This window comes from Kryptolebias marmoratus, linkage group LG10 (genome assembly GCF_001649575.2).
Source record: "Kryptolebias marmoratus isolate JLee-2015 linkage group LG10, ASM164957v2, whole genome shotgun sequence".
NCBI lineage: Eukaryota > Metazoa > Chordata > Actinopteri > Cyprinodontiformes > Rivulidae > Kryptolebias > Kryptolebias marmoratus.
In genome coordinates, this window is record NC_051439.1 from 23,732,038 (window position 1) to 23,742,710 (window position 10,673).

The following is a 10,673-nucleotide window of genomic DNA, read 5'->3' on the forward strand; positions in this document are numbered from 1 at the left end:
GAGGAGACATCAGAGGAGGAGATAAGGAAAGATCAGAGGAGGAGAGGAGACATCAGAGGAGGAGATAAGGAAAGATTAGAGGAGGAGACATCAGAGGAGGAGAGAAGGAGACATCAGAGGAGGAGAGGAGGAAACATCAGAGGAGGAGAGGAGACATCAGAGGAGGAGACATTAGAGTAGGAGAGAAGGAGACATCGGAGAAGGAGGAGACAGGAGGAGAGGAGGAGACATCAGGGGAGGAGAGGAGGAGACAACAGAGGAGGACAATCAGCGAACAGAAAGAACTCCAGTGGGATGGAGGAGGAAGAGGAGGGACAATCATGTGGATGAAGACATGAAGAGGAGGACACCAACGCTGGTGGGAGTAACAAGGTTCAGAGTTAGGTTTGCTTTCCCACAATCCCCTGCTCTTCAAAGCGTCGTCATGCCGACAGCTGGCGTCTAATTGGCCGAGACAGCGATTAAACACCTTCCATTTTGTATCTCCTGGTCGTCCCTTCACTCCCGCTCTGATCATCAGAGATCCAACAAGGAGCCGCTGTCATGGCGCCGCAGCACCGGAGGAGCTCTCTCTGCTGATTTGCACGCTGTTATCTGATTGGTGGCTCTGCTGCGTCGGTTCCTGTTGGACTCTGTCCAACAGTTTGACTCGAACCAAAGAGCTGCTTTCAGTTTCTGCTAGTTTTTAGTTTTACATCTCTGCAACCAAACGGGCGATATGCATTCCTGCCTTTAATTAGCAGAAACATGATCAAACTGTTGTAGGGACTGTCCCCAGGCTGCATTTATAGTGCTACAGCTAGCTGCCGCTGTTATCTGACTCCAAACAATCACAAAAACAGGATTATAAATAAAACGAAGCAGGGTTGTTATTTAGAAATGACCCTCAGACACCTTACTGAACTACTAAAATGATTTGCTGGATTTTTGTTGGAACTGTGTTTGGATGTTTTCTCATTTATTTTAAGATGTTATTCAGTGATTTGTTTTAGGTGGTGTTTTCAAAGAAACAAACTTCCTGACAGAAGAACATCGTGAAGAACTCTCACCTTTTTCGGTTCTTTTGGCGCTTTGGGGCCCTTCTTCTTCTTCTTCATCTTGTCATCCTGCTCAGGGTCGGAGGTGATGGCAGGATTATCGATCCCGATCTTCCAGGGGTCAGCCGGAGACAGCAGCGGGTCCTCTTCGCTGCCCCGGTGGGCTCGTCCTTTCTTCTTCTTCTGCGTGGCGGGACAGGACTCCTCCCCGTCGCTGTCGGAGTGGAACCGTCTTTGGTAGGCTTTCGTTTTACTGAACAGGATTTTGGAGCGATGTTTGTACTTCGACGGGCGCCGTGCGGCCTGAGATTTCCGGTCAAATCCGTTCTCTTCCTCTTCTCCTATGTGGAGGTTCGGCAGCACACCGAAGGAGTTTTTCACTTTGACCAGACGGTCATCGGGCACCACGTATATGTCGGAAGGCCTGGGTCTGAAGAGGGAGTCCACCGGGTCTGCATAGTTATCTGAGGCCTCCACATCTTCGGTGTGTGTGACTGGACCACGAGGCATCCTGCGGTTCCCTCGCATGCCCGCCTCGATGGTTTTGAGCAGGTTGGGGTCCAGTTTTTTCACACTGGGTTTGGGGAGCACCGGTTTGGGCCGCACAGGTGGAGGCACTTTATGGTTGCGTTCATGGTCTCCAACAGGCGTGCTGTGGACAGGGTACTCGTTCCCCTCCAGGTCAATCCGGTACTTGGCCCGTTCGCTGGGAGTAGGGAGGAGCTGAACGTCGTCTCCGATCGGGCTGTAGGGGGGCGGAGCCTCGTTATCGTCGTCTGATTCTGGGTAATAGGTGTTGTATGCTGGGGAGTGGCTGTGAGGCGACGTGGGGAAGACGTCTTCGCTGGCGCCGGTGGTGCACTCCCGGGATGAGCTGTCGAACAGGAAGGAGCTCTCGATGCTCAGCTTCTTTTCCAGGACTTCGTTAAAGAAGGGGGTGAAAACCTCTGTCTGTCTGTGATACTGCGACAGAGAATACAGCGCCGTAAACTTGGCGGCAATTTCTGTCGCGATGTGCTCCCCCTCAGTCATCAGCTCCTTGATGGCGTCGTTCTCAAAGAAATCCGCCTGGCTGTCGGTGATCGCCACCATCTGGACCGGGATCACATCGTGGACTTCGGCCAGGAACGCCCGTAGGGTGGCCATGGAGGCCTTGCGTTTGGCAGAGTAAACCAGAATGTAGCCGTGCACCAGCTCATCTTTACGCACGCCAATAGCCGAGTGGTAGGAGATGACGGTGACCTGGATCCGCCGCCGGCTGTCCCCGATAATCTTGTCCAGGATGAGGGTGTTGCTCTGACCCGGCTGGCCTGCGCTGCAGCAGTGCGAGTCCAGGAAGGGTGAGAGGATGAGGTCAACGCTGAACGGATCCCAGCACATGGCACACATGACTATCCTCAGGTCCGTCTCCGTCAGGTCTTTGATGCAGGGCAAAGGAGCCAACACGTCAAAGTTATGCTTCAGGCCCTCCAGCACAGCTCGGAGCCCCTGCTTTATCTGGAACTCAGTGAACTTGCGAGCAAAGGCCCCAGAGGGGATGTCGACAAAGGTGCACTGCAGCTTGTTTGCCAGCTGCTGGCCCTGGTGCCGCAGGATGGGGATGTTTTTGCAAACGTTGTCCCTCTGGTTTGCCAGGATAAGAATGAAAGGGAGCGGCTGAGGGAATCGATCCCGTCGACTCTGAGCGATCTCCGCTCTGATCCTGCCGATGCAATCGCCGATGCTGTTCAGAGACTCGATGGAGTTGAAGACGCAGAAGCAGCCGTGAGGCTTAAAGGTGGTGACCCAGGTGTGGCTAAAGAGCAGCGTGGAGTTAACGTCCACGGGAAGAAGCTCCACTTCATAAATTTTACCATCCAGAGTGTACTCATCGTCTGTGCACTGAGCTCGGATCTCATTGGCTAGTTCCTGCGACAAACCATCCTTCCCCAGGAGGCAGAGGTTGATCTTATCGATGTTGGCGCTGTTGTAGTAGTGGTTGGAGCGCCCGTGGTCCAGCTGCACCAGCCTGTTGGCCAAAACCTGCTCTACTTTCAGATCCACACAGTTCTGCCCGCTCAGGCACGTCTCTTTCGTAGGGTGGTAAACAAAGCCGATGTGTTTGAGGAGGAGCGACTCTCGGTCTGGGGCGAGTTTCTGCAGTGCTCTGTACCTGGGCTCCTCGTTCAGCACGCTGTGGATTTCAGTCATCTTGTCGCAGCTTGGCGTGGCGTTCAGGTCAAGGTCATAAAAAAGCTCAGCATGCTCAAACAGCATTTCCTGAAAATCCTCTTTGGCCTTTTCAACTATTTCTTGCTGGTGCCTACAGTAAACATCCCTCCGATCTAAATCTGTGATGTACCTGTAGGCTTCATCTTCCATGACCAAACACATGACTTCCTCCCACGGCTGCCCTGGGCTGATGAAATGGACCCGCTCCAGCGTCTTCTTGAATCTCTCCTTCATCTCCACTCGTCTTTTCTCAGACAGCAGGTGCTGGACGTGATTATAGTAAATCCTTTCTGCCTCAGGTGTATTCAGGAGGTCAAAGGGTATCCTGCGGTCGCTGTTATCTACGTGGTCCGTTTCATCCCAGGGCGTGTGTTCCAGCACCACAAACCAGTACTGGAAATTGGGGTGGTTGTGGATTACATTCTGCGCCTCAGGCCAGGAGAGGGTTTCCACCTGCTCCAGGTTGTTGAAGAGGTTGTTGAGGGTTTTCGGCAGAGCTGTCAGGTACTCCTCTCGCCTCTTCTTGATGTGCTCCTGCTTTAGTTGTGCGATGTGCTTCGAGAACATGTTACGTGCTTTACGGGAGCCCTCCAGGGTGATAAACTCATCGTAGTCCGATTGGCCCTTCAGGATATTTACTACAGTTTTCCACGTGGTGTGATAATCTCTCACTGTTTGAGTCATCTGTTTGTCAAATTTGTCTGTAGCAGAGGCAACGAGCTGCCGCTGCACCTTGAAGGCCTCCAGGTACGACACAGTTTTAGGCTTTCCTCTTGTTTTATCCAGCTGCTGGATCAGGGCATTGAAGCAGAGGTCTATGTTGACATTGTAGCGTGCCGACGTTTCAATCAGAATCAAGTTCTTCTTACTGGTTACGAAGGCCTGCAGGTCCCGTAGATTTTGGTCCACACACTCGTCACATTTCGTTGCAGCGACGACGATCGGTTTCTTTGACTTGACCATTTGTGAGTACAAGCTGTTCACGAACTTCATCTGGTCGTCGAATTTCCTGTTGCAACCCTTACTGACGTCAACACACAGCATGAAGCCGTCAATGTTGAGCTTTCCATCGGGCATCTGCTTCTGGTCGAAGTCCTGCTCCAGGCCCAGCTGGTCCGTGCAGATGTACATGAGCTTCTCCGCAGACTGCAGCTTGGTCGCTGCGGCTCGTTTGGTGTACGGCTGAAGGTTTGTGCTCCGGTGAGGAAGAAACGTTTGGTCATCGATGAACTCCGTCTGTTCGATTACCTGGATTTTACAGTCCAAACCCTCATCTCCTCGATGGGACACGTCCCCCCAGTACAGGAAGTGGTCATTGTTGACCACGCGTCCTCCAAAGTCTATCGTGCTGAGCACGGAGGTGTGCTCAGAGTAGTAATTATCTGCATCTGGACGCACGTATCTGTTGCACAGACAGGACTTGCCCACGCCGCAGTTGCCCTTGTCTTTCTCCGTCCCAGAGAGGCCAACCACGCTGACGGCGAATATCGGGGGGCGGGCATCCTTGTTTTTGGCCATTATATCCCCCCGCTCATCGCTGACCTGCTTACTTTCAGAGAAAAGGTTCAGGATATCATTCCAGTGTCAGTGGTCTGGAGGCCCTGTCATTTTCATCCTTCCTTTGTTCTGCTGAACGTTTGTCTCCGTGTCGCTCTCAGTTCCTGTCCCGGGAATCCTCCAGCCGGGATGGAGCAGCCAGCTTCTCCGTTTATCACCTCCCTGAAAGACAAGAGACCAGAAAACAGTCAGGACAGGAGAGGCAAAACAAAAACTATTCTTCTGCTTTTACAGCAACTTACACTTTATCAAACACATCTATTCAGAGTTACAGTAAGTTATAAGAAACATGCTGATTAGTCAAAAATGTTTACTTGTTTTTTCTTATTAAAACTGAAAAAAGGCTGCCAAATTACATTTAACAACCAATATAAATACAAGAAAATACAATAATTTCGTTTTAAACTGCAAAATCTAAACACTTTAGAAGTGAGATGATGACATTTATATAAAATCATGGACTGAGCTCAGTAAGGTCAGCTTTTTGCGTGAAAAGAGGAGTCGTTTGGACATTTTGTGTTGGTGCAGGATATCGTGTCCGGCCCTGGGACAGCCGCTGACCTACAAACTGCCATTATTACAAATTACAAACAAAAAAACAGAGAAATCCGTTCAGATTTGTGATGAGGGGTAAAATAACTCTGATTACGTTGTCTTCACTCATTTTGCCTTGAATGGTTATTCTGCTGTTTGCAACTTTTGCTTTTAAAGCTTCTGAATGTAGAAAAATATAAATGCGTGTAGAATATTTCTACCGTTACGCTGCAGGACAGTGACGGGGACGTGTCCTCCAGGTGAGGAACTGAAAGTGAACATTTAACTGCTGAGCCTGAGAAACAGGAGGAATCTGGTTCACTGGAAACAAGGAGAGGTTCCCCCGACTGTTTCTACAGGCCAAGGAGATGATGTCACCTCTGTGTGTGTGTGTGTGTGTGTGTGTGTGTCTGTGTGTGTGTGTGTGTGTAGATCTACAGTTTTAACATGTTATTAAAACCCCCATCTGTGAATGATCAGAACAATCACTTCAAACAAATAAAATCCTTTAAATGTTTGACCTGAGGTTTGAACACACCCAGAAAATCAGTTAATAATGAAAGAGTGAGAGTAAACCGCCCAGCCGGTCTGTCAGGTTCCCAAATCCAACAAGACGTTATTATAGTGACTGAACAGATACCTGACGACACACCTGACAGGAAAACAACAACCTGGTAAAAAGGGCTCTCAGCTCCAGGACAGGTGGAGCACAGAGTTTACAAACAGATATATTCATGTCTGAAGACTAAAACGCTCTCAATTAAACAACTCAGTCAGGACTTATTTCAATATCCATCAAAAAACAACAAGCTTCCAGTTCATTCTCTGCTCGAACAGCTAAAGAAACCAAAAATACAGAGTTTCAGACAAAAAATGATGAGGAAACTGAGTGTTTTCATTCAGTTTAAACAGCACCAAAGATCATCTCATTCATAGCAGAAGCAGAAGCAGAACCAGAACCGGGCTCAGGATGGGAGGCCATCTGTCTCAATCAGCTGAAGGACAAGAGAGACAAACAGGAAGTGGTCCAGGTGTAGTTTCCATGGAAAAAGAACACATTAATTATACTACGTGTATAAACATGGAGAGTTCAGCAGGTAAAGACAGCAGCAGAAGGAGGACATGTGGACAGTTTGTCCTCCAGCAGCAGAGGGAGGACATGTGGACAGTTTTTCCTCCAGCAGCAGAGGGAGGACATGTGGACAGTTTGTCCTCCAGCAGCAGAGGGAGGACATGTGGACAGTTTGTCCTCCAGCAGCAGAGGGAGGACATGTGGACAGTTTGTCCTCCAGCAGCAGGAGGACTGTTATGGTGCATTTGGGTCAGTTAGTAAAATATCTGAGGAACTAATGTAACAATTTTAATGTAATTAATTGGTGTACAGATACACCTAATCATAAATTTAAAACTTGCACATTTTATTTCAGTCTTATATTTCTATTTTTTTTTTGGTTTTGCGTATTTTGCGCTTTCATTTGTATTTGTGCATTTTAGCAATAATAAACGTTCCGTCGTCACAAATTTACATGTTCACCTGATGACCCTGTGGAGCCACTGGACTTGGGAGTAAACAGCAAATAAAAAGGTTTTAAAGTCAGATGTTAGCAGGGTTTTAGTCCAGGGTGGAGGTCTGTACGCACAGATTAGCTGCAGACATCCTGCAGCTACAGAGGGAACAACGAGCAGAACCAGGAACTCAAACCGTAGAACCTTAGAACATCTGGAGTCTTATTACTTCCTGTTAAATTAAGCAGCCAATTATCACAGACACATTTCCCCATCTAAACCACAATATTTGGGAAGGTCAGCTCATTCAAATTCAAGCATCTGTTTTACATTTCTTCAGCTGTTATCATCCCCGCTGCTGCCAGCTCAGCGCTCAGCGCCCAGCGCTCGGCTCGTCTCTGCTCACCTGCACACCAGCAGCTGGGAACACCTGGAAGGAGCCTCTGGTAGTCTTAGAAAGATGAAGAGCCAGAAGCAGAGCCCACCCTGCATCTGTGCTGTGCTAACAGCTAAACGTGGGCCGAAGCGTCGTGATTATTCTGCTCACGCTGAGGCTGCGGGGGGATTAAGGTATCACTTTGCAGGCTGGTTTTAGAGATGGCTAAACGCTGTTAAGCCCTAAAACACAGCAGCACACACACGGCAGGGAGGCAAAACTTTTATTCATAAATCCATCCAGAGTTTTAGCATCAATCCAAAATCCAGCCGCTTCCCGAGACACACACAAAGACATCCAGAGAAGAAACCTAAAGTTCCTCCTAAAACCAGAAGGAGCAACATCTGAGCAACATCTGAGCTTCCCAAACATTTTGTTTCTACCAACTCAAACTAAGAGCTCGCCTCACTGACCTGACGATTCTCAGCTGCCAAACACAAGAAATGTTTGTTTTATCTCAGCTCAGACCCCCTCCTGGAAGGAGTGCATATCGCCCGCCATCCGGCACGTCAAAGCTTGACACGTAGCCGTTAGCCCCTGGAGGATTGTTGGGGATGACTCTCCGCTGCTACCACAATAATCAATAATCTAATCTGTCACCAGCAGCTACAGATCAGTGAGACATGAGCCTAACAGACAGACAATTACATGATCGCCCACCTGTCATGACAGCAGCCTCTAGAAACTGCTAAACAAAAATGACACAAAAACAACAAAAACAACCATTTCTGTGAAAATTCAGAGACAATGCTGAGCCTTACATGATGGTAAAACAGCAGAACAGGAGCTAAAAGCTACAGTTAGCAAGACAGCAGCTAAAAACAGGACAGCAGCTAAAAACAAGACAGCAGCTAAAAACAAGACAGCAGCTAAAAACTGAAACAGCAGCTGAACCAGATTTCAGAGAGGGTTGTTTCTGAAGGGGAAATCTTTGTAAATACAGTCAAATAATTCAAAAGTAAAACAGCCACAGCTCCCTGTTTCTGATCAAGCTGAACGATGAATGATTGGTTAAAACACCAAAATGTGCCGAAGCAGTTTGACAGCAGAAACATTCAGAGGAAACTAGAACCAGGAAAACAATCAAGCAAATGCTGACTCAGCATCTAAACAATGAAGCCGTCGTCTTTAAGGTCAGATCAGAGCTGCGGCCTGAAGGTCATAAACCTGAAGGTCCACGGTGGAAGAAGATCAGCTCCCAGGTCAGCTGCCTCCATCCACAAACTAACATTTACCTGCATTCAGAGAAAACCACAACAATCCTCTCCTACGCCCACGTCTGAGCAGCTACATTCAACATTTATGAACTAATTCTCTCATGATGACAGAACCTCCTGTCCTCCGTTGGTTCTTGTTTGATGGACCCTGAAGTGAGAGAATACCTCGTTCTGCACAGAAACAACAAATAAACTCAGTTATCTTTTAAACAAACAGGTTCCAGTAAAAACTCAATGCTTTCCTGAGCCGTGCAGCCCAGAATGAAAGAAAAATAAAGAAAAAGGGCTGGAATAAAGCCATGACGGCGGGCCTGTGTTTGGGTCAGGAGGAGTTTCTGCAGGTTCTTGAGGTTCTGCAGGATGAACCAGAGACCCTCCTGCTGTCAGAACGACTCGTTTCAAGTTTAAAATGTGTTTCAACACATCACAGAAATAATACTATAATGATCCCAGGAGAACAGACTGGATCTGACTCTACATCCATCCAATCATAACACCATCCAACATCCATCCAACCAATCTAACCCGGTTTATTAAAATAACTCTGTTTGTTAAATAAAATCCCAATAAATGCGACTGTTGAAGGATTTAGATCCATTTATGACTGTTTTATCTCTCGGAACAATCACAACAAAAGCATGCAATCAGCAAACATTTTATACTTATTCTAATTTCTGGAGATTATCTATCTATTTTCTATCTACGACCCCCAGCGGGTCCCGAACCCGGACTTTAGAAACCCAACAACTCCCGAACTAAAAGTGAGGGACTGTTAAATCCCCTCAGCTGTAATAATTAGTTTAAACTGGGACAGAAACCTGGTTTGGGTCCGAGGCTTCAGGAGAAAACATGAAATGTTAGAAATAAAGTGAGAAGGATCCGAACCGAGCTGAGCAGAACCGCCGACAGAAACCTCAGGTTCCAGGAATTAAACAGGACCTAACATGTTAATTTAATGCGTCAGGGCTCCGTGGTTCCGACTGGTCCCACAGGTTCGGTACTGATATGACAAACCCTCCTGAACAAAACCCGGTTCGGCCCGGTTCGGCCCGAACACTCCATAAGAGAAGAGAAAACACCTTTTCCAGCCCTACATTAGCTAGCAGCGGCTGTTAGCCTAGCATACCGACTGGGGGAGTTAGCACGGAGCTAACGTTAGCACACACTGAGATCACCCGGGAAAAACCCAAACCGGACCGGTCCACCGCACCAGAACCCACCCCGGCCCCGGTTCCGACTGAACTGGGCACCGTGTGGTCGGTTATCGGGCCCAGAACAGACTGCTAGCCGGGCTCCTGGAGTCAGTTCGGATGCATTCCCCTACCCACCTAATAACATGATGGTCGCTCCCTGATCAGATCCACATTCCACGGAAAACAGGAGGAAGCATTCCCACATTTAGAGCAAAAATTCCAGAATAAATCCCGTGGTTTTTCTTCTTTCCTCTCCCCAACGTGCGCGGAGCAGAACCGGACCCGGAGGCAGGCTGTGCTGGAGGTGTAGTCCCGGTAAAACGAACGGTTAGTCCGGGTGTGAGAGCGATAGTTGGGGCGCTGCTAGAGAGGAATGCAGCGCTGAAAGCTGAAACCTGCTTCTGTGAGCCGAGCTCCCTCCTCTTCCCCCTCCTCCTCCTCCTCCTCCTCCTCTCAGCCAGGCTCCGGCCTGAAGTTAGCCTCTGATTCCACGGAACCATAAAGTGCCATTCCAACCATTTTTGTGTGGGCTCCAGCTCCTGTTCCCTCCTGCTCTGGTTGTTGGGAACCGAACCAACAGAACCTGCCATGTTGGATCTGTGGAACCAGAGTCTGTGCACTGAGGATGTATTGCTTTAAGCCCCGCCTACAATCCTGGAGTCACATGACCTTTCTTTAATAATAAAAACACTTAAAAACCACCTGAGATTCTGGGATGTGTTTTTAGTTTTTAACAGGAGCGATGTTCTGTTTGTTTACTTTTACTGCAACCGACCGACAGCTTCACCTTTCTGGTTCTGCTTCAACTTCCTGATTCTGCTTGACCTTCCTGGTTCTGCTTCACCTTCCCGGTTCTGCTTCAACTTCCTGATTCTGCTTCACCTTCCCGCTTCTGCTTCATCTTCCTGGTTCTGCTTCACCTTCCTGGTTCTGCTTCACCTTCCTGGTTCTGCTTCACCTTCCCGGTTCTGCTTCACCTTCC

General features: G+C 48.4%; 1 protein-coding gene across 1 annotated transcript in view; it reads right to left on the bottom strand.

Moving 5' to 3' along the window:
* arhgap5 (Rho GTPase activating protein 5) overlaps positions 1-10,092 on the bottom strand; it is a 28,632-nt gene extending 18,540 nt beyond the window's left edge. Inside the window, exons 1-2 of the mRNA XM_037977972.1 lie at positions 9,827-10,092; positions 1,050-4,967 (exon numbers count right to left, since the gene is read on the bottom strand). Coding sequence (XP_037833900.1) covers positions 1,050-4,766 — 3,717 coding nt within the window. The 5' untranslated portion in view covers positions 4,767-4,967; positions 9,827-10,092. The remainder of the gene's footprint in view (positions 1-1,049; positions 4,968-9,826) is intronic.
* Positions 10,093-10,673: the final 581 nt, after the last annotated feature.